The sequence below is a fragment of the Leuresthes tenuis genome, unplaced genomic scaffold (assembly GCF_036924035.1).
Source record: "Leuresthes tenuis unplaced genomic scaffold, fLeuTen1.0.hap1 SCAF_3, whole genome shotgun sequence".
In the NCBI taxonomy this organism is placed as follows: Eukaryota; Metazoa; Chordata; class Actinopteri; order Atheriniformes; family Atherinopsidae; genus Leuresthes; species Leuresthes tenuis.
In genome coordinates this window covers 26964238-26990821 of record NW_027325357.1, presented here as the reverse complement: position 1 = coordinate 26990821, position 26584 = coordinate 26964238, and the positions used below count along the sequence as shown (strand labels likewise).

General features: G+C 42.0%; 1 protein-coding gene across 2 annotated transcripts in view; it reads left to right on the top strand.

Annotated features, from left to right (window-relative positions):
• Window positions 1-24848, top strand: part of pdzrn3b (PDZ domain containing RING finger 3b) — a 97791-nt gene extending 72943 nt beyond the window's left edge. For both annotated transcript variants that reach the window (XM_072382856.1, XM_072382855.1), the window contains 7 exons: window positions 17074-17327; window positions 18721-18808; window positions 20849-20947; window positions 21064-21126; window positions 21269-21370; window positions 21599-21715; window positions 22657-24848. In XM_072382856.1, the coding sequence (XP_072238957.1) occupies window positions 17074-17327; window positions 18721-18808; window positions 20849-20947; window positions 21064-21126; window positions 21269-21370; window positions 21599-21715; window positions 22657-24174 (2241 nt within the window). In that variant the 3' untranslated portion in view covers window positions 24175-24848. The remainder of the gene's footprint in view (window positions 1-17073; window positions 17328-18720; window positions 18809-20848; window positions 20948-21063; window positions 21127-21268; window positions 21371-21598; window positions 21716-22656) is intronic.
• The last annotated feature ends 1736 nt before the right edge of the window (window positions 24849-26584 follow it).

Below are 26584 nucleotides of genomic sequence, written 5' to 3'. Positions count from 1 at the left end.
CAGATATTCCCAGAGATATAAGAAGAATAGTTTTCTCCATTTTGAAGTGTTATCATTTTGATGAAGGTAAGACCTCTAGTTTTTAAGGTTTGGACAACTACTCCTACTGAATTACAACCTCTAGCTACATAGTCTATACTGCCCCCATCTGACAACACTACACAACCGAGTTCATTCGCTTCAAACCAGTTCATGGAAACCTTTCTTATTCACTTTTTTTTTTTTTTGATGCTGTGCAAAAAATAAATCACTTCAGATTTGCTTCACTAGTGAGTGAAAACCCAGCAACTGATTAATGGAAGAGAGGAACCAGGAATCTTACTGACAGCCCTCTCTACCAGCAGCCCCTAGCTGTAACAACTTGAGGAATGAAACTCCATATTGACAACTTGTGATTCCTCCTTTTAATCTCAGTCCATAGCAATTTCACTCTGTAAGCTTTCAGCCTGCCCACTTTTCTATATCAGCTCTGTATGTCCCCACACTTTCTCACTCTGCACCCAGTCTTGCTGGAGGCTTTCGTTGGTGGCTTTGGCTGCCAACATGCAGGAGCAGCTGGGAGTGATGAAGGCTTGGGAAATAAGCTGGTGACAGGAACTCTGTGGGGACTGCAGAGTTGGCAGAGCCCTACAGAGAGCCTCAGAGTGAAGGCACATCATCATGAAGCCCTGGTCTCAGTACAGGAGAGGGGATGAAATATAAACTCCTTTTAATATCCCACCTAATAACTGTGTTGACAAGCAGCATGAGTTACCTTCTGCAAGAATGTCATGGCATTTGGATAATTAGAATGTAAATAGTATTTTGTTCTACCTTTCCATTATGCAGTAGTGGAGAAGTTATATTAGTAGCAAAGGTTGGGTGGTGTTTTTACTGTCCCTATTATGGAGTTAAACACAGGTCACTCATAGGTTGCAGGTAGTCTACTGGGGGAAAAGCTCTTCTCTCTGCTTTAAGACCATTCATTTACACTTAAGCCCTGCCTGTTCATACATCCACCTACTAGGAATGGATACAGATTGTACTTTATACTCCTTCATAAGTGTTGTTAGTCTTCAGCTAGAAAGCCTAGCTGTCTTTTAAGATGTTGGCAGGGGAAACAGATTTAAATCTTTTAAAACACACACACACACACACATATATATACAGTATATACATGCATATATCCCTAAAAACATCCAATACCGTATGTGTGTGTGTGTGTGTGAGTATGAGGCAATTATTTAAATATTTTAACATATCAGTCTTCAGACATAATTACACTGAAGAGGTAGTGATGGCATTATTAGTGCTTTGAGAGTGCAATTTAACATTCTCTGTGGCTGTCACTCCTACTGGCTGGGGTCCCTGTTGGCACAGGATCTGCCTTGGTAAAAGTAAATAGGAGTACAGTGCTGACAGCTGTCTGATAAATTATGCACAGGCCAGTGTTTCAGAGGTGGGCACACACACAAACACACACTGAGATCCTCAGGGCCCCAGCGGTACAGTTGAGAGGAGCTAGAGACTCATTAAACCCCTCCACACATTTAGTTTCTGTGTCTGCCCTGCCTCCTCCTCTGTGGGTTCTCTCCGTCTTCTTCACACCTCCTTTTAACATCCCTTGTGCTAGCTCTCGCTCCCTCTTGCCACTCCTGTTTGCTCATCTGGCATCTCCATTAACACGGCGACATTACAGATCCCTTCTCCTCTCATATCGTCTAAAGTTCAGAGGGCTGATATTAAAAATAAAGAAGAGGATCCAAATTGGAGAGACTAAGACGAGCCAAAAGCAACTCAGAAGAAGCTCTTTAATCACTGTATGTGCTCCAGACATGTTAAACGTTAATGGAAATTTTTTTTAGCTCTTTTCCAGCCTGTTTCACACATGCACTGCTCTTCATTAATCCAATGGAACTGAATGTGGCAGTGGGTGTTCACCTTTGAACTTTTTGCGATAGCAACCTGACTGGAATGGACCGAGTAACATATATGTATCTCTTTCAACACAGCTTTACTGTGAGCGGCTGTAGTTAAATTAACGGACAGACATGCACATCAGCAATGAGTTAATTTAACAAATGATCAGCTGTTCAGGGGAATCTGACAGTTCACCTTATGAAATTAATAATATTGTTACCCTCTATGGCTTTAACTACAGTAAATAGCTGCCACATCCATTTTTTTCTTCTCAACATCTGAACCAAATGAACAAGTGAAAACTATTTAAAAGCATCTGAGCTGCAGCTTGTTCTCTCTGTCCAGTCATATATTGACATTTTCAACTGCTCCCATCCACCGTCGTTTAGTCGTAGACTGCTGCATGTTTGAATATCTGTGGCAAAATGACACGTTGTAAAAGGGACACTGAGAGGATTGTGTGATGATTCAAATCTGACAAATCTGTGTTGTTGCTGCAGTTAAAATAAACCCTCAGGAGTTTCAATGATTATGAAACTGTGTTTTGTGAGTGAGTCTTTTTTTTTTCGTCTTGACTGTACAAAGATTCACATTCATGTCAATTTGAAAGAAAGTGTTGAACTATTCATCAAAAACCATTTAAGGTCTCTTAAAGAGTCTCATGATCCAGACAAGATGGAAAAGATTCTGTGGTAGTCAGTATTTGTTGTTTCCCACCACAGTTTGGGGAACGGTTAAGGACCCCGTAAAATCTTCTGACAGCAGGTAACATGACATGAATTTGGCATCTACTATCTCACTGAGCAGTAATACTCAGTAGAATAGACAAGCCACATGAGAAACTTCTTCTCATGAATTTCCAATGTGCAGCCAATTATCGTTTTCCCGTCACCCTATCCGTCCCGATCTTGCAACCCTTCCCGTTTCTCTCTTCCTGCTGTCTGGACTGTGCATTAGAGCCGCACTAGACGACCCGAACATCATGCTTTCTCCTTGTCTTATCACTCTCAGCCATCAGTGTCCAGTTTCTTTGCATGTTGCCACGTCGTCACCTTCTGCAGACTTTGTCTCCACGCAGTCTTAAGTCCCCCGTTTAAAAAATCCCTGTCTGTACTCTGATGACTGAGAGATAAATGGCTCAGCAGTTTGCCATGTGGCAGGTTGAAGTGTAACGGTCAGGTTACATACATTTGGATGGATGTTAATGGGTGAGCATCATGTGCACTGGGTGCCCTTTCTACTCAGGATAGTATGAAAAAGCTTCAGGTCTGATTAAAGGTATAGTTGAACATATTAGTTAGTGCTTTACCTGAAGTGAAATAAACTGTTATAAAAAATGTGGAAAAGAAAGAGAAGACAAAGCTCTGATGTTGTCATAACAAAGAAAAAGTCTATTAGAGCAGAGGAAAAACGAGGCCGAGACCTTTTCGAATGCACATCACAAGAACAATGGAAGATTTCCAAGACATATTAGATGGAAATGTGTCGTTAAGCTTTAAGTGGTGGGGTTTGGATTTTTCAGTAGGACATTGACTCGAAACACACATCCAGAAATTTTCGCATTCGACTATTTTAAACTTGAGTCGCGACCTAAATCCCAATCTGAAACCTTTGGAGAACCTTTGAGGTTGCAGGAGTTTGAGTTTCAGTGCAAACAGAGCTGTGGAATAGTGGCAGGAAACTACCAGGAGATGAGGAAACTCTGCAGCCAGATATTACTGACTGACTGAGACCATGATACACTTTGTACTTGGGTTAGTCGAGCTTGTTTAAGTTTTTTCTTTTGTTCAGTAATCTCTGGTATTTTCTTGTGACAAATGTAATTTATTTTATTAATTGTACCAGGAATCTGTTCATCTATAGAAACAAGGGTCGTATATCTGCTCATCTAACTCTCAAGAAAGCAAGCAAACACATTTCAAAAAATTTCCCTGCAGTGCCTTTAATATTCCTTTTTTATCAAGTATATCTAAGTACCCAGCAGTTCCTGGCTTCAGCTTCTTATGTGAAGCTGGTTTTCTTGGTTTTTATGTCGGGATTGAATATGTTTGATTTTGCATTAGTAAAACAAGTAATGTTAGGGCATACATTTAATTATATTCTGATATTTTAAAAAATAAGTTAAATAACTAATTGAAATGGCAATCATTCCCAGTGACCGTGACTTCTGTCTTTTCCTTTTCAAGTTATGGCAAGGGAATGAAGCTGCCCAGAGGGTGGGGAGATGTTGCATTATAGAGTTAAAAACCCCACAGGGATGGTGTATGCTGCGGCAATGGCCACCTGATCCCACCGTGGCTCCAGTTTAAGTTGGAACTCTTAAAGTGGGTCCAGTGGGATGCTGACACAACAGGAGGCAGCTTCTATGAATATGAATGAGCTGGCCGAGCAGAGATGAAATGCTCAGGATCCACGCACTCTGAAAGCAGCCTGCTGGTAATTGGGAGGGGATGTGGTAACCTCTGACCCTTGTGTCTCCATTTTAGTAAAAAAAATCCAAATGTTTGCATTTATTGCAACAAACCGCATTACATTATTATGGTTTGGCCTCAGTCCCACTGAGATAGTAGCCTCTGATACTGTCATGTCTAGACCAGTAATGCATAAAAGCTGATGCGCGTGTCCCTCGGTCGAGGCCACAGATCACACCCCAGCTAAGAACATCGAGGGCAAGAAAATCAATCAGCATGAGCAAAATGGAATCTCTGCACACGGTGACAGACAGCGGGCAGACACCTCTCCTGCTGGCTTTGGTTGAACAGGCCCTCATTTGTTGCCCAATCTCCAAACTTAACTTGCAGCCAGTTGTTTATTAATCTGCATGTTCTCCCTGCTTCAGCTGCCATAACCTTTGGTGCAGTTGTTCATATCAGAGCTCTGACTTTGTGAATGGGATAATCCCAGTGTGAAAGAAAGATTAGCTGAGCAAGAGCAGCGGCTAAAACTCTCCACTGATCCCAGCCCCAGGCACAACAGGGCAGCTAATGTGAGCGTAGAATTAGTTTTCATGCTGCTCAGGATGAAAGTTTGAGCCTTTAGGACCCAGACAAGCAAAGCCCACAGTAATAATGACTGATTGTTAAGTTCACACAGATACCTTCACTGTTTGCCCAAGGCAGCTTTTTGTCTCTTCTTTTGCGGTCTGGATCGTATTTTAAAATCTCTCCCCGTAGATTTTCCAGTATCCTGCACACATGAGGTTGTGGGAACAAACAGGTGAGGATTTATTTGAAGGCAGGCTTTGTTTGAAAACTTGTGAAACAGAATAAAAATCATAGAGAGTAAATTAAAATATGAAATCTTATTAGCCAAAATCCCCAGCAAGTGTTCTTATGCAAATAGAAAGTTGGGAAGCTGGAAATTTCTCATAGTATAAAAAGAAAAGATGATTGAAACATTTGTAGATGTTAAAATAAATTACTTTTAATGCTTTGCATTTTGGGATCTGTGGCATTTTAGAGACAGTTTCCGTAGAATTTTCTATTTTCTTTGACATTTGACTTGAAAGCTTTGCTTGTAACGCGGCTCACTCAGTTCTGGAGTTGTGGAGAGATGAGGATCAGAGGACACATCTGGCAGGAGGAAATACCATCGGTGTTCAGGGTGTCTCCCGGAGGACCACCCCCACCTCCAGCCATGAAATCGACCCAGATATGCGGCTTAGCACCTGGGACTTGGGATCAAAGTGGCACAGAGGTGAATGAAGACATCCTGCAGGGACTTCAGCATTTCATCACATCTTCTACCTGTTAGAAATCTCCAAAGACTGCACACAAACAGATTGTAACCAAAAACCTTTGTCACCCTACTGGCTGCTACAAGCAAACATTTATTTCTGGCTGGCTGTGTGGCACAAGAACAAACAGCAGGACAGATGCCAGATTTGGCTTACAGAGCTGAGCCCGCTCTCTGTTCACAGAGCAGTGGACACCGTGAAGGACCCAGAGAGCTGCGTGTCACTACGCTTCAGATGTCCCGCTGGGTAAACTGTCTGGCCAGCATAAATATTTATCTGGTTTATTTGTTTACACTGGCTTTGGGCCTGTGTATTTGGGGAGAAATACATGAGGAAAGAATGCTCTGAGTCTCTCTGCTGGATTAGCATACCAGAGGTCATCAAGTGCTAATTTAACTGGGGCACTGAGAGGGAATGCTGTAATAATCGAGCTGCAGAGCTTTCAGCGTATAGTCACAAGCATGTCAGCCTCTATGTGCGTTAAAGGGGGGGGGGGGGGGGGGGGGGGGGGGCGTTCTTGCAGTATTTTGAATTTCAAATGAAAAGTCTCAATGCGTTATCTGGAGCCCCTCAAAGGACACATGTCAGCCTTGTCATCTAGTCAAAAGCCTTTCTGTCACTCAGCTTGTTTCCACACATTGGATCTGATGATGCTTGTTAATTAAGAAGACTTCATGTAGCGTAGTGTCACCCTCTTTGGTAAACCCCATTCATGAGCTAGTCCCCCATTCATGAATAACCAACAAGCGGCTGCTTAATAAACATGAAGGGGTGTATTTGGAGGAGCTCTGGCAACAGCCTCCAAAAGCTCAGCAGTTGGCTGGAGACCGACGAAGAGGGAGGGAGAGTGTGAGGTGAGGAGGAAGGAGGGGGGGGCGTGTGAGAGCTGAGAGCAGAGATACAGCCACAAGCTGAGGTGGGGGGGGGGGAGTCAGTCCTGTCAGCCAAAGTAGTTGTGCAGCTGTGAGAGAAAGGCTCGCCAGACAGAAAGAGTCAGCTCAGAAAGAAAAGCTGTCTTCCTGCTTGTGTGGCTACAGGGAGAGTCTGGATGGTTTGATCTCCTTCACCATGGGATGCAGCCTCTGTACCCTGCGGAAGCCTGAGGAGCAATATAAACTACTCTATGAAGTCTGCCAGGTACTGTAACCAAGCTTCTTCAACCTATTGGGAGGTGGGATTTTTTTTTAGTTAGCTTTTTTTTTTTTGTCACACTTTTTGCAATTTTGTCACAAGACGCAGTTCCTTTAGTGTTCTGTGGAGTTTTAAAAGTAAACCCGGGTCTGTTTATGTCTCCGGGGTCACTGGCTGAGTGGGTGTAGAGTAAAGTGGAGTGGAGTGGAGTGGGTGGTTGAGCTGAGCAGCCTGAACTCTGGCCGCAGGGGTCAGCGAGAGGTGGCACGCTGGGCTTTAAGGAGGGGGTGATGAAGAGGTGACAGCTCTCTGAATGCATGTGTGCCGATCGCAGCCCACCTCCTCATTGTCAACCGAATGCTGACTCAGAGGTTTCTGAGCCTTAACCCCTGTTTGACTTTTACTAAAGTTTATATTTAACACTCGAGTGCTTGTTTTGCACATTTTCTTTCCACCAAAGAAAACAGAGCCGGCGTGTTATAGATGCATCATTAACACTCCGGGTGAGTGTTTTCAGAGAGAGAGAGCCCAGAGTGGAACATTCGGAAGTAGCATCCAAGCAGTGATTGAGCACAAATGTGGTTATGTGCTGAAAATATTTATTGAAAAGCTGAAATGTTCTGCTTTTTTACTTTGTAGATGTGCTGCATTTGTTCTCCTTTATATTGCTGTTGATATATTAGAGTTTGTGGGCTTCTGATCAGATGATTTCACTGTTTCAGAATTCAGAAGATGGACGTTGTCCTAGTCTGAATTTAAAAAGAAAATCCATCAGTGTATCTATTATCCAAACCGCTTAATCTATTCCAAATCATTTATTTAAAATTTTTGTACTGTATATTTAAAAGAAAAAAGTTAAATATGTATTGATTTTATTGAACTTTTTTAATAAGTGGAATCATTTTCTCAAGAAAAAATCAGTGTGAACCCCTCTTCTCCAAATCTGTTTTAGAAATCATCACGTTTCATCGTGGAAACGGATGAATAAAATCTAGCTGGATGAATCATGTATTCCGTCAAACATTCTCTGTGTGACTGGAATGTGGCTTTCCAGAACAAAACCTACAGCATGTTGCCCGTCTCTGTTCTCTGTGCCAACTTTAATTGGAACGACACACTCAGAGCGCTGGTTTATTCCTTTTAAAGTGTTCTGACCCAGCTGACAGCAGACAGTGTTCCACTGTGACAGGCTGTGTTGGACGTCTTTGAAGACTGGTTTTAAGGCTTAAATCTTTTTTCTTTTTTTTTTTTACACCACGATGGACCCAAGCCAAATGTTTTCCTCCTATCACAGTAAATTACATCTCCATTTACCGCAGAGAGTGGCTAGTGGCTGGTTTAAATTGGTGTAATGATCAAGCACTCTGTGGATCTCACCTATTATTCTGCTCTTGAAGAAAAAAAAAACTGCTTCCAGTTAAGATAACATGGGGAGTCTGACATTGTGACCACATAGGTTGGCTTTGATCAGGTTCGGTCTGGACACACAGACTAAATTGTTTGGAGTATTCAACAGTGGCATACTTGTAATTCATGGATGCTAAAAGTCTGGTATAAAAACACAAATAACATTTTGAAAAATGTCTTTGTGTGACAGTATTGTCTTGCCTGTCAGTTGTCCTGAACCGGTAGCTTCGTCACTGTTCGCCTGTAGCACTGCAGAGAGACTCTGCGCAGGGGTTAACCTTACAGATCATTTGTTATTTTGCTTCCCGCTAGTGAGCCAATGAGCTGCCTGGTTTGAAAACAGAGATAACACTTATTGTCTGTGGTGCACTGTCGGCACTGTCGGTAAGCACAACTACATTTTCCATATATAGTCCATCATTTTTTCGCCGATGGAAACTTTGAAAATGTTTTCTTTAGAGCTGCAGCTAATGATTCATTTCGTTAAAATGAGATAAAATATTGGAGCATTTCCACAGTTTGTCAGAGCTGGAGCCTTTAAAATAACACCAGAGGCTGTTTTATTTGCTTTTTGGCTCCCCCTACAGTTGTGGGCTGTAACATCACTGTCATAAAAACAAATCTCTCTGTGCATGTACAGCCATACACATGAATTTGTTGTCATGTTGAAAATACCACAAAGCCACCACCAAAAGCCAACAAAGATGTTAAGCGTTCATAATGCAAAACAGTGAGGTGCAGAGCTGGAAACTAAAGTTGTGAACTGCGGTATCTCAGCCCCATCGGCATTCGAGGGCAGTTTCAGGCCTGGGAATGTGCATAACAAAAGCCACAGCACATAAGGTTCACAGACTTTTCCAGTGTTGCTGTAAATGTCCTCTGTTGTCTCACCAACTGTCCAAAACGTTTCCAAACAGGATGTGCCAACTGTGCCTGTACTAACTAAGCACTGTAAAACTGAACAAGTTGGCTTTACTTCAAAGCAAGAGCAGTGATTCTCAAATGAATAATTTTTTTAAAGATGAATTTAGTCAGAAGAAGTAAGTTAGATTCAGGAAGTGACATCACAGTTATCAGTCTATCACATATTACAACAGCTGCAGCACTCTGACTCTTTTTGTATGTTTAACCATTACATGTGTACTACGAGACTCTGGATCCAAAGTCTTTAACTACTACTATTATTTGTAAATGATGGACAAGCTCTACCGCAGGTTATTTTAACGACTTAGCACTCATTAGTTTTGCTTATTTTATTGTTCAAAATTAGTACTGTTTTCTGTGGAAATTCATTTTTAAAGGCATATCTGAGGCCTAGACGGTTGTGTGTTCACTACAGCAGATTTAGCTTTTGAAAGGAGAATGGAGTGCTGCTGTGAAATGGTCTTAAACATGTGAAACTCACACCAGCGAGTGTTTGAGTGTGTGAGACTTTGAGCTGTGGCAGTAGTACAGTTCAGCTTGCAGGAGTTTCTTAAGGTTTGAGTGAATAAATTCTTGACTGCCTCAAACAACCCAAGTGAACAAAGCATATGAGCTGTCAAACAACCAAAAATCGAAGCCGGCAGCTATGATGTGCTACAACAGGCAGTCTGACAGAGAAAATGATTTTGTCAGCTTCTGTACTCAGTGATTCAGCAGGATGCGCCTCATCCAGCATTAATGGTATCTCAGGGAAATGTCCCCACTAAGACTTTCTAAAAAGTCTTCTCCTCTCATGTCATCTCTCAGCTTTCTGTCCTCCTCTTTTTTTTGTGAAATTGTTATATTTTATGTTCAGCCCATAAAGTAAATCTTGATCTTTAAATGCTTTGCCTCGTCTGCTAACTGCCTGAGAAGCTCTGTTGTATGAACCAATGATTGAGCGCTTTAACCTCCAACCACTGGGATTTATTCTCGCTGATACGACTTCAAACATTTCATGTCTGGTTTAAACACGGTTACATGGTCCTCTCTGGGTGTTCATGATACAGTAGATGGTGCAGATCTCTAACTTGTACCTCTTAAGAGGAGGGATTCTGGGAAGTCTTCTTTTTTTTTTTCTCCTGACTGATAATACAGGCAGATCCTGTCGATCATAGCGGCTGGCAAAGCGCCCACTCTGCTCTCCTCATCATGTCTCCGAGGACTTAATAATCCACAAACACTTGAAATCTTTCCGCTTCATTAAACAGTTAAGCTCTAACTCCCGTGTTGGAAGCAGGAAAAATATGGTTCTGCACGGTTTTCCAAAAGTAAACAGACTGCACATCGTATTTCACCTGGAGGCATTTTAGCAGACTTGGCAGGATTAGAAACATTCACTTGACTTGAACTGTCTGTTTGTTTGGATAGAGTTCATTAGAGTCTCGAATGAGTTGTAAATTATGTCATTAAAACCACGGTAGAGATCAAACATGGCCAAGGTCTTTTAAAGGTAGCCAACATTGTAGATGCAGATAAAAGTGCTCCCCTTTTCATTGAGGTCTTTAAAGGCCTGAGCTGCAGCAAGCCCAGCGTTCCCTTTTAAACTTGACCCCTCTGACAGCAGCGGATCCCTCGGTCCTTTCTTCAAAGCTAAAGGTAAGCACCGTGTGGAGATGTAAGCTCAGTTTCTTTTGTCTGGGGCTTTACGGTAGAAGCCTTGGAAAGTCTTTTTGACAGTCATAGGTCACTTAATCTCTCCACAAGCACTCTGTAACAGCTGTGGCGCCTCGCTGCGGGTCTTGGATGACCCAAAGCTTAATTAGAGTCCCAGCACAAGCTGGCTATTCACTCTCTGATCCATGCTGGACTGTTCTGGACTTTTGTTTGTCTGCTTAATCCTTTGCTTTCTCAGTTCTCAGCTTCTGTGTGTTTGGTTTTTATTTCTGTTCCCTGCAGAGGAGCAGCATTTTACACCTAAAGCAATTGATCTGATGAGCAATAAGTTCTTAAATGAGCCTTCTGTATCATCTCCAGTTTGAAGCTGCCTAATTGGCCACATTTCTGATTGAAAGCTACAAATATCTCACGGTTAGCTCGAGAAGCCAAGCTGTCATAGTGCCATATGGTCTCAGTATGGCATCTTCTGAACCAGTCTGACAGAAAAATTAGAGGAAAATATTTTCAAAAGGCAATTTTTCAGCCAGCCAATCCTGCCACTGTCATTAAAGACTATTCCTAAAAAAACAGGGGGAGTCACAAAGGTGCAGCTTGGCCTGCTTGGCCCCAGTGTTGAGGATTGATACAAGCAGCCAACAGATACAAAGCAGGGAAGATCGGCGCCAAGTGCGGCCTCTGGAGCCTGACACCGTGTTTTTTATACCAGCAAAGATCTGCCCTGATGTGCCGTCACATCTGTTCAACTCTGGAGCAGCTGGTTGGATACCACAGGGGTGCACTCACAGGAGTCCATGTACGTACTGTCATTCTAAAGCAAATGGCAGTCAGGGATCAGAGGGACAACAGAGATTTAACAAGATTCTGACAATACAGCAGGACAAAACTGAGAGAGGTAGCAGGGATCCTCGAAAACAAAATTTATAGAATATATGACTTTATAATATGTAGTCTAAGAAAATGTTATTTAGAGACGTTTGCCGCCATCCACATACTCTTTTTTTACCCTTTGTTTATTGTTTATTTGAAGAAGTCTCATATAGCAGATGGTCAAAGCGCTTCATGAATGGTATATATATGAACACATATTCATTCATTTTCCATAACAGCTTTTGGCCTCTTCAGGGTTCCATCGGTTAATCGGTAGAGGCAAGGCACATATCGCCAATTTATCACAGCATATTATATGTTCGAGTTATATCAAAAAGAGAAAATGCTTCCTTTTCAGTTGTATTTTGCAACCTAGTTTGCAGCTTACCATGAAGGTACGGCTTGACTCGGCACCACCATCTGCTCAGCTGCGATGTCTACTGTGCCTCAGGTGCTGTAAACAGTGGTGTCAATGAACTGATGACTAGTTACCCTGACCGTGTTGGGGTTTCATATTGCCACATATATGACATCATATGGACCAGCAGCAAAGAATCTGTGAGAGGGAAGTATCAAACGATAATATTAGCTGATTAATACATTGTTTAGGCCCTTGTATTCACACTGTATCAAATAAAACACATTTCCTTAATGTGACCGAGGGGTACCCATTGAATAGCTTTAACGTGTAAGGTGCATTTAAGTAATTCTTTACACACTTGCAGCACAACTGGAACTTGACCATTGATGTCCTCCATGGAGGAGCTACAGTCCCTTTTACCCACTATTTTTTTGTTTCCTTTGCTGAAGCACAATAACTCTGCTGGCGTGTTTAATCGCTGCTGGTGCAGACTTGACTTGGCTGACTTGGACAAACAGAATTGGCCTTAGTATTGAGCTCGGTGTGCTGCCGGCTTTCACAGGGAATTGCTGTGTTTATTGTGTAGGTCAGCGTTTGTGTGGCTGGACAGAAAAAGGAAGCCTGGGGTAGTGGTGTGAGATAACAGTGTTAATGAAACATGGCATGATCCCAGGTTTCAGTCCAATTGCTGATATTAGCTTCCCTGTGAACTCCACCCTTCACTTTGCTTTATATCAGTGTTCTGATATATTTGCTGAGAGGCAGATAACGATGTTCTCCGCTTTCTGCGCTTTGCTCTTGCCAAACTTGACAAGGGTGCAATGTGAAATGGAGTTTTGAGGCTTGAAAAGGCTACTTGTGTCTTTCTGTTGCGAAAAAGTACAGGCGATCCAGGTTGCTGCGTATTAGTCAGCTAAACAAGAGACACTTTTCATACCTTCTGTGCCCATTGGACTTGAGTGAGGCGGCAGAAACCATACTGGGAGGTATTTGGGTTCCTAATTGAACAGCTGTGGATAACACAATGTCCCGTGCTTCAGTCTGATTAGGTGAAAGTAAACAGTAGTGTCTCTCTCAACCAGCATTAAGCTTTTGTCTGTTTTCTCTGTAAACCTTAATAAGCCTGCAAGCTGCTGTAAGCAAAGACTGATGTGTTTTCTGGTCTCACTCTCTGGAGGGTTTTCCACACGGCCTGTTATAAGTTTTGATTTTTAAAGACGCACCTCAAAGCGTGAACATGCACATGGAGAAATCATTGTCTGCTGCTTGGATTTTCGTTCCTTCTTACGAGAATGGTTTAAAGTAAAATAAAAGGGGGATTAGCTGTGCTTTGCAAGTAGAATGACCTACATTCAGACTGCCACTCAAACCCCATATAGGCCCCCCTTGAAAATAAGCCCTCAAGTCTTCATGCTCTCTATCATGTCAGCGTTCCTCTCTTTTCCAAAACAGAGGTTTTGAAGAATTTGTTTAAGAGGTGTATCCGACCAGAAAGAGGAGGCGAGCGCCATGGCTCTTCAGCCTCTTTAAAATGCTTATCAATACTGGGAAGTTCCCAGGGTTTCCTCAGCCACACTGAAAGGCAACGTTTTCCTGGCTGTTTCCACTCCGTTCACCTCACTGTGGCTCCCCAAGGAAGTGAGACACTGGCTCTTTAATAAGGCTCCTCTCCTCTTTATTAAAGGATTACGTGGTGATTGAATAGCTGTATCAAAGACTAATGTTACATTGCCTTAACATCCTCCAAGGACTTTTTTCTGGGATAATAACCAGAACAGGCGGATATGTTACTGGTTTGGGTTTTTTAAGGTAGTTTTGTCTTTTATTACAGATAAATAGACAAATGCAAAAGTAATAATTCCTCCTTATCCAGTCTCATGACCCGCCAAAAATGTGCAGTGTTGTGTTTTACTGCTGAGACGAAGCCATCTGTGTCTATTACTTTTGTTTCTTATTAAGCTGTGCTTATGATGGAGCAGCAGCTAATCATAGATCATTTAACTTCTTGTATATAGTCTTTCTTCTCAATTTTGACCGGGGAATAGATTGCCTTTGATCTCAGTATTTTGGCTCAACATCATGTATGTTGAATTAAGTTACATTTTATTAAACAAGCCATATGCAAAAAGACATTAGAGTCAACCAGTATTTGGCATTAGCCTCAGTTAGCTAAGCGGATGAAATAAAGAATAGTCATCTAAACCGATGGTTCTCCACCTTTTTTTTTCCATCTCAACCCCCTCCAGAATAAAAGTTTGCTGGTAGCTACCCCTCCCCAAATCAGAATCTAATGTACATTTTATATAAAACCAATTCAGCTGATGAAATGTATTGAAAATAGGTATTATTACTACATGGGTAGGGACAGAAAGCTCAACGGTAACAACAGTAACTTCTGGGCTTAGAGTAACATCCATTCAATACCATATATCACTTTCTTTATGAGTATATTCTGTGCTGTTTTTTCCTGATCAGGCTTCTCATAAATAATGATTTTTGAGTTTAGTGACAGTAACTGATTAAATAAGGAATAAATGAGACCCTGAGGCTGCTTCAATCAATTCAGGGCATTGCAAAAACAATCATGGATATTATGGTGCCAGCTGGCAGGCAGATGAGCATTGTCATCAGCCCATCAAGAATCTTAAAATAGATAAAACGCATGCATACACATAAACTCCATCAACGTCTCAGTCCAACTTGATTTGTTTTTCATAGATGATAGATGGCTTCAGAGTTCACCGCTCAACTCGCCCCTGCTGTCCCTAATTATTACTCAGCAGGCTAAAGACTGACTTAACTATCATCTGACACAGTAAGGAGAACTGAAGTCCTAAATTGATCTCAAAAAGCCTAATCCTAGGTAGGGGTGCAGGTCCTTGAGTCCACTGCTTCAAATGTTATGTATTAGTGAAAATAAAATAGGCAGTGAATAACAAAGCCACAGCTGTGTAAATTCCTCACCAGACACTGGCACAGTGGACGTTTGATTTAGACCTAATTAGTATTCCTTTAAGTGGGGCCTCGCTGCCTTCATGCCATTAAAATGGATTTAACATTTTGATCCCTCTCGAGGACGTGCTGGAGGTTTAGAGTCATTTCTGTATGCCAGTCATCATTGTGTTCACACGAACAGATGCTCAAGAGTTTTTGCAAAGGACATCCCTTCTTACCATCACTGATTAGGTTTTCAGACTAAACTTGTAAACGGGTCGTTTCTTTGGCTGTAGGAGTTGATATAAACTGAGTTGTCTGTGCCCTCTCAGGCAACTGAACTGTGGCTGAGCTGCTGCACAAGTTGATCACGCCATAGTTGGGAAAGCTCAGCGGTGGTGAAGTATTGTGTATTGCGTCAGGGGAGTGTTGTGTGTTTTTTCCCAGTGTGCCGCAAAGGGCCGCTCCGTGTCAGAGGTGAACCAAGTGAATAGGCAGAGGGACCCCCTCCACTGCCAGGAGGAGAATCGCCCCATTAAGAGCACTGAGGCAGAATGCCTCGAACTGAGTGAAGAAGGCTAAAGGCTTTGTCTGTGCTTCACTGCCCTTAAGGAGTCCAGAAACTCCAGGCAACCAGGTTGGAGAGTTGGAGCCAACATGCAGTGAGAAGACAGCACAAAGGAGCTTGTATTCCTCAGCTGATCTGCAACATCACAGCTCACTGTGAGAGGCAAAGACGTCAGTAGATCTGGGGGCTCATTCTAGATACCAGAGGAGACGAGATGCTTTTTTTTCTTTCTTAGTAGGACATTGCCAGAACAGCAGTCCTTTTTTGTTAGCTGGTATTCTGTGACATGATGACTTGTTTTGTCTCGATGTGGAATTATTCAGAAGAAACCACAAGTAGATGAGCTTTTGAATTTTATCGCCAAGTATTGATGTGGGAGAAGTTGACGTTTTAGGTCCAGTTGCCCCGCAGGCCCAGGATTACCATTAATCTACTCTGGTTATTAGTCGGCGCATCAGCTCTTCTGACTTCACCATTAAGTTTCCTCCTCTTCCTGTTTTCCTTGTCTTTTCAGAGACACGAGCTGAGTGCATTTGGTTTCCAAATGGCCTCTTGAATATGTTCTCAGTTTCCACATTGTCTCCACCAGATTTTGGACATAATTCAGGCATAATTTCCCGGAGGTGTTGTAATATTGCTGCTACTCATTGATTTAAGCCTGCAAACTATGCTGTGAATTGGAATTAGACCTTAGAGCCAGTAGCAGGTGGACCAACTAGCCACGTTTATCAGAAAATGTATCCTACGTGCATTTGTGTAGGGAGGACTGAGAGAGGATGCTGACGATTCATGACTCACGGGGCAGAGAAGAAGAAGTCTGTGAAACGGCCCCTATATGAACTCTCAACACATCCAGAAAGCACAAACCAACTTATATTGAATGAACTGGGAATTGAAAGTACAACAGAATCCCTTTAAAAACCTAGAGAGCCTTCTTTAGGGGTCTGTGCTTCCTCTTTTTGTTCTTATGTTACTTTCTTTGATGGACCTCCAGAGACATGCTTGAATTTAGTCTTTACCCTCAGCCTTTACATTGTGGACAGCATAGATCTGGGATTTTCGAGTCTCTGCACTCATCTTTCATCAGCACACTAAGACTTTAAGTGGCTCCACCACTCTTAATTAGCCTCATTTCTACAACAGCCTTTTGCTCAAATTAATCTTCTCAGGTTAACGCCGGACACCCTCTCCACTGTCTCTGACAGGAGGTCGAATTTATCCTCTGCTGAAAAATTACTTAGCTAAAAGAGCACTCCTGCATGCAGCCACAGCTAAATGACCTTGGTTAATTAAAGACAAACACTTCCTAATTAAGGTCTTATTCTACTTAGTCAAGCTATGACCCTGTAAAACAAGCTGAGGCAGTAATGAGTCATTTCCCAAACAGAAGATCACAGCTGAATCTGTGTGAGCAAAGGGATTCATGTGAGGGTGTCGTAATTAGAGACACTGATTACATCAGTTTGGAATGATGAATATCCTTCTCCCAAAAGAAATTTAAAAGATTCCATCTTTTGTGTCACACTTTTCTTTTTAAAGATAAAATGCTTAACAAAGAGTTTGCTTTGTTTGTCTTTCTTTATTCAGGTCAATGGAAAGGACCTCTCTAAGGCCACCCATGATCAGGCAGTGGAGGCGATCCGCACTGCCAAGGAGCCCATCATGGTTCAGGTTCTTCGCCGGGCCCCTTACCCCAAACTGGTCAGCCCCGCCACTGACACCCAGGTCACAGACATCAGCACCCAGACTGACATCACACTCCAGCACATCATGGCCCTTACCAAGCTGCCTCCCTCCTCACCCCCGATGACGGAGCTGGACGAGTATCTGCTGCCAGAGGAGTAAGCACCAAATTTGTTTATTAGGAATTAAAGACAAAATCCCAATTTGATCAAGTTAAGTGTCAAACTGTATATGATCTGCCTTGAATAATATCAAACCTTGATATCAATATCTGATCACACAAAGGAAAAAAAAGTAGTATGTGTAACTTGGTAGAGAGCACAGAAATCTTCCAACATTATAGAAACGTATTAATGCTCAATTAGCCTAAATCTGTTGCCCTAACCTGATCCGTCTGATATACGTTGGCATTGGAAAGAATGATGCTCCTGTGTGCACAATTAAAAACTGAACCTGAAAGTAGAGTATAGCAGTTTCATCCTAGAAAATGCTGTGCTGGCTCATAACATATGTTTGAAAACACACACGCACATCCTCCATTTCTGGAAGATTACTTCGTGATGTTTACCTGGATGAAATTGTTGCTGTGACAACTTTCCAGCCTGTCTTTATTAGCACTGAGCAGTGTTTTGGTCTCTCCTGAGCCTTTAAATGAAGCCAGCCCTCCTGGAACATTCATCTTAAAGGTTTCAGAGGCAATGAATGCCCAACAGAACCACCCCTCCCTTATACCAATACCTCCTTAAACAAAGCTAAACCGAGTGTTTTTCCAAGTACATTTTAAGTCAAATCTGGCCTCATCTGGCTAAAGCTGCAAGTTGTCAGGTTTTTCTAGGATCCTACTTGGTATGAATTTTTACCTACTTGCTTGTTTTACAGCTTAAGAATATTTTTAAATGAGAAGATACTTGAAATCTTTGGTGTCAGACCTTTTCACCTGTTGAAAAGTTCATGGTAGTTTGTGACACTTTTGGAACTATTCCCCTCAGCAGTTAATTAACAGCTTATCTTGTTCTGGAGAAAACGCCGCTGTGGTCACGCAGGATGAGTGTGATGTTGTGAAGGAAAATGTCCCTGTCACTCAGCGGTGATAAGGTCCTTCAGGGTACACAGTCACATTAAATTGATGGTTTCTGTTCGTTTGTATTTGATTATCACTAAATTGCTTCTGTTGCTTGTGTGTGTGTGTGTGAGCGTGTTAAACTCCTGAGGTTAGAGAGCCTGGGTCCTTTTCACACTCTATGACAGCAGCAAATGCTCTTTAATGAATAACAGTGATTTCTCTAATTGATTTCCAAGTCAAATTAATAACACAGCATGTTAATTTTGCGATTAGCCTGCGGGTGTAGCTTCAGTATATCTGATTTAAAATTGATTTCTTCATCCAGTTCTTATTACCTGCCTTCCACGTCTAATTTCATTTTCAAACTCTGGGGCAAAATTAAATCCAGGCAGACAAATGTGTTACTGCATTTCCTTTGTGATGAATGCTGGTCTAATTTGTATACCACTCTCTTTCCAATTTATCTTACTCTCTTTGCCTTTTCTCAGGCATCCTCCTGGTCATGCATACTTTGACCCCAATGACTTCCTGGAGGGCATACAACAAGACATAGAGCGTGAAGAGCTGGAATATGAGGTAAGACACCGGCTCCAAACTTTTGTCCACTGTCTTCTCAATGAAGGGACCTTCAGACAAAAATGGATTATTGCTCCATAAGGAGGCCTGAGATCGCCTCAGTGTCTCCAGTCCAATGGCCATCTGTAGCAACCACAAGTTCTTATGTATCCTGATTATAGATGGAGCACACAGCACACATACAAACACTGATATATAAGCCTGACAGGAAGGGAGTTGCTGGCTTGTTCCAGCAGATGCACAACGGTGACATCATTACTTATTAGTGACAGGGACTAATAAGTCTTCCTCTGCTCCTATACAGTGGATATGAGGCCTGGTGAATAATTAGACGGCACAGATAATAGGGCTGCAGTGATGGATCTGATGATGCAAACAATGGCTTATGATCAAACTACTGTTGTTCACCTTCAGTGACCTCCACCAATCACAACACCCCCTTTCATTAAACCTCAGCCACCTACTGTCTGATGATAATTATATCCATGGAGGGACTATGAAGCTGAGAGCAAAGAGGTGAAGTTGAGGGCAGCTAATGGCAGATGCCTTGCACCCAGAGAAGAATGGCTGAGAAACAACTTTGTGGTGCTACGATGCTGTGTCTAAGACCCGATCTATTCTGTTTAATGCATGTCATGCTATGCATCATAATGTTTAAAAGTCGCACATTAATAAATTTGGTTTGATGAAAGACTTGTGTCAAGTCAAGTGAACTGAACAACAACTCATCACTTCACTGTAAGACCAGAGATATACTGGCCTTTTAAATGCACATTTATGTGGGCAACAAGGTCAGTTGTGGAACAATTGCTCATATTCTACAAATGTACAACACTTATTACCAGAGGATTCCATTTGCAACTATTCAAAATAACTCTCCTATTAACAAAATTAATATTGTGCCTATAGTGAAGATGGTTGAAGCTGGTTGATGTTAAGATAACAGCAGAAAAAATGACATATGTGGTAAAAATGGGAACTCTAGCTCTTTTTAGTGAACCAGCTCAGCAAAAAGAAACAAGGAAAAAATACTAAATAACACCTCCTATTGTTGTCGGAGCGACAGACATATCGCTAATAGATGGTATAAATGACACTCTTTAATCAAAGACATTGAGACACTCAGCACTCACAGAAAATATCAATTGATTATATTCTCTTATTGACCTTAAAACTCACCTACGAGCAAGCTAAACTAATGTTGGTTTGGCTAGCATAACTGAGTAAATTCAAACAATGTAATGTATGTATACTGTGGAATGTAACACAGCTAAAGTTATAAAATTACTTAAGCTTTAAAATTACTTTTAAGTTTGAATGCTGCAAAATATATTAATAAAATCGATAATCTGACTATTTTTGGCACTCGAAACCACCAGGAGACAATCTCCCCATTGATTCTCAATTAGCTTGTTTAATCAAATGGTAAAGGACAATTTTTAAGGATATGTCAAATGTTTGTGAACTTTAATGGGATTTTACCTTTAAACAGGCTCATGCAACAGTGGCTGTACCATCAATCTCTGTCTGTTTTGCACTATGATAAGCTAATTACCTGCTGCTATGGCTTGATATTTACCCTGAAAGCAAGAGTGATATCACTGAGTTCATCTGACTCTTGGCTAATATTTTTCAGTGTCCTCCTTTAAGATTCATCAAAGTAATCAACTACAGCTTTCATTTTGTGGGGCGAACCTAGCAGAGCCTGTTCTTTGCCCTCAGTGACCAGCGCTGCTCATATCTTTGACTGTATCTGCGAGATTATAGATGCTGACAAGTGAAAAATGGCACTCTGCCTGCCTGTCGTCCTCTGCATCATTTCTCATTTTGTCAGTGGGCCTCTAAGAAAAGCCGACGGCTTCCCTGCGTCCATCTGAAAGATTCATTACTGTGATTGATGGATTGTTGTTGCTCTCTGATCCCATGTAATAGTCCTTACATTCAGTTTGTCCTGAAGCACATATACATAAATACACAGCTAAATTCTGTTCAGTCTTTGTAATAAAAGATTCATTACAGGTTTAATTTGTGTCTTACTAGGAGGTGGATCTGTACCGAGCCAACATCCAAGACAAACTTGGCTTGACCATCTGTTATAGGACTGATGATGAGGATGAGGCTGGGATCTACATTAGTGAGGTAAGTCTGGCAGAATAGTGCTCAACTCTGCTTCAACACAAAGTGAATGACAACATATTGCCCATCAGCTGTAATGATTTTCACTGATTCACAAGAATAAAATATCTTTACTTTAGATTGATCCCAACAGCATTGCTGCAAAGGATGGTAGAATAAGAGAAGGTGACAAAATCGTCCAGGTAAGATCCATAAATACCACTGCGATTTTTTTTGTGACTTTTAAACATTGATTGTTAGTTTTGATTAATGTACAAACAAGAAAAAAAACTTTTGTAGAGAAAAAGATGCAGCTTTTGAAAAGGTTTTTCTGTGTCCATCAAGATAAATGGTGTCGAGATCCAAAACAGAGAGGATGCCGTGGCACTGCTGACCAGTGAGAACAACCAAAATATCTCTCTGCTGGTGGCCAGACCAGAGATCCAGGTAATGAGCATGTCAGTGTGTGTGTGCATTTGGTAAAGGTTAATGGCAACATTACAAGTCATCTTAAAATATAATTTGGTCACTTTGGAACTAAATAGAGTATCCTTCAAGTTGCATTATGTTTTCATCTCAACATATGGGCCCTTTGTTTCTTTGGGGAGAAAAACTTTGCAATTTGATATTTGCATCTAATGAGGCGTCTCCTCCCTTCTCTCCGCTGGGTCTCAGCTGGACGAGGGCTGGATGGATGATGACAGGAACGACTTCCTGGATGACCTCCACATGGATATGCTGGAGCAGCAGCACCATCAGGCCATGCAGTTCACTGCCAGCATGCTGCAGCAGGTACGCACATATGCACGGACACACGGGTCCTGAGTGTGCTGAACGTGAAGACGCTCAATCAGTCTGCACTAACATACATGTTCATCTATAGATCATGTTGGCCAAGCCAAGAACATGGGTAACATGTTTGACAGTTTTCAGTGTGTTTTTTCAGTGAAAAGAAATTGACATTCACATGTAAATGTTTAGGCTCATGGATAAAGTCTTTGTTAAAATTCTAATTATACAGCTGAATGCATAAATTGCTTAAAATAAAGTGGATGGATCCCTACACAAAAAGACTGGCTCTATTTCAAAAGAATCATATTTATATGTGTTTGTACACTTCAGTTTACAAAATTATATTGTTCCCCTTTGTGTTTTAATGCAAAATTACTTACAGTCAATAGCTTTATCAGCACAGATGTACAAAGTCGTCATTTTGAATAAGAAAAGGTGAATGGAATTGTTTGGATGTGAAAAAACTTCCACGAACAGGTAAACAAAAGTAACGTCTTGAACGTTAATTAAAACGTTTCCCAACTGAGCCGGCAAACAATAGATTGACGTAACCGACCATCATCTACATAGCTATAATATCGCAGATATTCCCAGAGATGAAAGCTCACTCCATTTTCCTCTTGTGGATGTCCACTGCAGTTGTTTTGCTTCTCCTTGAAATTTGTTTCCAGTTAACACTACTTCTTTTAATTAGTTACAACCAGCATACCCTCTGACCGCCAGTCTAGTTTATTCACTGAAAACTAGTCAACGTGTCTCATTCCTGTTTATTTTTTTGATGCTTTTTAAAAGATCACTTTGGAATTCCTTCACTAGCCAATAAGAACCTGACTACAGTTTCGTTACACTTTATAGCAATGATCCAGTGATGTTGACATCAATGTTTGGACTCACGGTGCCTGCCGTTTCCTTTGTTTCATTCTGGTGTCTGTTTTTTGCAGAAGAAGCATGAGGAGGACGGTGGCACCACAGACACAGCCACTCTGCTCTCCAACCACCATGAGAAGGACAGCGGCGTCGGTCGCACAGATGAGAGTACCCGAAATGACGAGAGTTCCGAGCAAGAAAACCTTGGTGACGACCAGACGACCACGGCCTCCAACACTCTGGGCAGCTGCAGAAAGCTGACCTACAGCCAGGACACCCTCGGCAGCCTTGACCTGCCCTTCAGCAGCGAGTCATTCATCTCTGCAGACTACACTGACACCGACTTTTTGGGTATTCCAGCTGATGAATGCGAGCGCTTCAGAGAACTCCTGGAGCTGAAGTGTCAGATGAGGAACAGTGGTGCCCAGGGCTTTGATAGCCTGGGGGCTGGGGCAGGAGGTCAGGATCAGGAAGGTGTAGATAAGGAGCTGGAGCTGCTCAACGAGGAGCTGCGCAGCATTGAGCTTGAGTGCCTGAATATTGTCCGTGCTCACAAGATGCAGCAGCTGAGGGAGCAATGCAGAGAGTCATGGATGCTCCACAACAGCGGCTTCCGCAACTACAATACTAGCATAGATGCTCGCCGACATGAGTTGTCCGATATCACAGAGCTGCCTGAGAAATCTGACAAGGATAGCTCCAGTGCCTACAATACTGGTGAGAGCTGCCGCAGCACCCCTCTCACACTAGAGCTGTCTCCAGATAACTCACTTCGTCGAGGAGTGGAGAGCCAGAGTTCAGCAGGACCATCCGGCTCTAGCAGCTCCAATGGCAGGATGCTCAAGCCCCTCCTTTCCCCAGTCCAAGAGGCTTGTGGCCCCAGCCGGAGCAAAGGCTCCTCCAAGGATCCAGATGGAGCTCTGCAGGCCGAGAGCAAGGAAAGGAAGCTGGGAGAGTCCAGTAAGAGCGGACGTAGTTTTCCCCATTCACCTTACAAGCATGCTCACATCCCCGCCCATGCCCAGCACTACCAGAGCTACATGCAGCTGATCCAGCAGAAATCAGCCGTAGAGTACGCCCAGAGCCAAATGAGTCTGGTCAGCATATGCCGGGACCCCATTAGCCCCAGTGACCTAGAGCCCAAGATGGAGTGGAAGGTGAAGATCCGCAGCGACGGCACACGATACATCACAAAGCGACCTGTTCGGGACAAGCTGCTGAGGGAGCGTGCCCTTCGAATTCACGAAGAGCGCAGCGGCATGACCACAGACGATGACGCTATTAGCGAGCTGAAGATGGGCCGCTACTGGAGCAAAGAAGAGAGGAAGCAGCATGCAGTGCGCGCCAAGGAGCAGAAACAGCGCCGCGAGTTCATGAAGCAGAGTCGAGCCGATTGTCTGAAAGAGCAGACCGGCCCAGAGGACAAAAAGGAGCCAAACATCATTGAACTCAGCCACAAAAAAATGATGAAAAAGAGGAACAAGAAAATATTCGACCATTGGATGACCATCCAGGAACTCCTGACCCATGGTACCAAGTCACCAGACGGCACGAGGGTGTACAACTCACTCCTGTCTGTGACCACAGTCTAAGTACTCCTCTGAGTTCAGGTGGCAGGCAGCCAGAGGAGGACAGACTGAAGGATAATGGACTGTACATAGACCAGTACCAGCTGGGCTAGAGACTCCTGCTTCGTTTAATGTGTAAATAGGAAATAAGGAAAGCTTTTTCTGGATGAACACTTTCCACCACAGCGGTGAAGAGGTCTGTTAAAAGATGGTTGGACTTGACTGAATGGGACTCAGCTACTGTATCATGATGATTTTCAAAACATTTTTCAGTAACCTTTTCTACCTTTGTGCTTGCTCTTTTGGATATTTTTGGAAACAAAAACCCAACATTTGACTTTTTGGAAGGTTTTGAAAGTGTGTAAAGAACGTGTGCCATACTTTAACAACCAGCATTTTACACTTTTTACATTATTTTGTTCATACCATTTATATATATATATATATATATATATATATATATATATATATATATATATATATATATGTATATATAAATTGAAATATATATCTCTTTTCAGTGTTGTACTGTTACACAATGCTTTTATGGAAACAATACTATTTTCCCTGAAAGGTAGCAAAACCTAAACCTTTTGTAAATTGAAAAAAAATATATAATTTTGTAAGAAATTCACATTTTTTGTTTCAAGTTCTCTCAAATGGTGCTGATTTCCCAAAGTTAAAAACCATCACGTACTATCAGTATTGTTGTGTATGTACGTACATTTAAAGATGTTTCTCAGACAGCTGAAAATGAAACATCTTCTTGTTTAAGCACACATATAGCTACTTTTGCTTTTGTAGGATTTCATGTATTGGACAGAATAACAGCTTAACAAATCGTTAGATAGCCACACAATTTGAGTCTTGTAAAATGAGAGAAGTAATAAATTATTGTTTTATATATGATGAGCTTTGAAATGTTGTTGGAGTTTGTCATTTATGAGAGATATGGGTAAAACATCTGATAATAAACACACCAGCTGAAGAAGAATCAGTTCCACCATCCACTGAAAATAGAGTGGAACTTCTCTGTTTTCTGATGGTTTGAAATCCCTGACAGCTTCATTTTACTGACATCCTTATATTTCTTTTATCTGCATCCAGAATTACTTATTACTGAGCTATGGTTACAGCTTGGCTGTGCCATTTAACTGGACAACTGTTCTTCTAACAGTTTACTTATATGGGCGTGATATTGAATTACACCTCCTTGCTACATACATATGTATTAAACTGCAAAATCTACCAGAAGTCCATTAATTCCTATCAGAGCCTCCGTAATATCCAATAAATTTGTGAATATCCGCCCTCCACTCAGCTTCAGAAATGGTTCAAGAATGCTTTGCTTGAGTTAGGCAATGGGTTGAAAGTGTTCAATTGGCCTTCAAGTTCTCCAGATTTCAATCGAGTCAAGCATTGTTGGGATGAGCTGGACGAACAAGTTTGATCTGTGGAGGCCCCACCTCACAATTTACAGGACTTTAAGGGTCTGCTACTGCCAGCTTGGTGCCAGATAATACAGCATACCTTCAGAGATCCAGTAGAGTTCAGCCTCAACCGTTCAGGGAGGCTTTGGTAGATAAAGGAGGAACCCACTCAAACTGAGACGAGTGGTCATAATGTTATGTCTGATTTCTGTATACTTCACGCCTAACGTTTAATATGTTTCATTTGGATGTACTGTTCAATCAATGTTTAATCCATAACACATTGACTTAACAAATAGAGTTAAACATGAGGTAATAAAAAAAAAGCTGATGTGGTTCTGAATGCAATGCATGCATTTGAATACCAAGAATGTGCGCCTGCCAACTAGCAGTCACAATGTCAAGATAGAGGAGGTCCTGAGGCAAAGTAAATATTTTGGTAGTGTCAGTTCTTCATCTCAGAACCTAAGTAGGGGCACCATGTGTCAGACTGGCATAAACATAAAATAGCCCAGTCAGCACAGATCCACACTGTCCAGATCTGACATGGCTGAAGGCTGACAAAAGGTTTCTGACAGATTTTTCCTCACAGGGTTTTTGCAATGGTGACTTCCCTCTGTTAGCACTCTTCGACATTAAAGCGGTCCATCAGCTCAAAACTAGGATGTGACATAATGCTTTATGTTGTCTCATGTTGCGAGTAATGCTGGCAATGGTCTCTTTTTTCATGATGATGTCTCCTTGCTGGGCTAATGGTTTATTTATCTGACTGCAGACTCCTACCATCTGTTAGAGGAACCTTGTACCCTCAGCGCCACATGATCCTTCAATTAGCAGCTCAGCTCCTCATTACTGAGGACAAGGGCGGCTTAGGCTCTCTGCCAGTACACTTTTGTCATCTCACCTTCAATCAAATCACGTATGTCTAGTTTTTAATGATGCGATAACAATGAGGGCAACTGTAAGATGCTTTTAATATGAATTTTCTGTTTCTTTTGCAATTG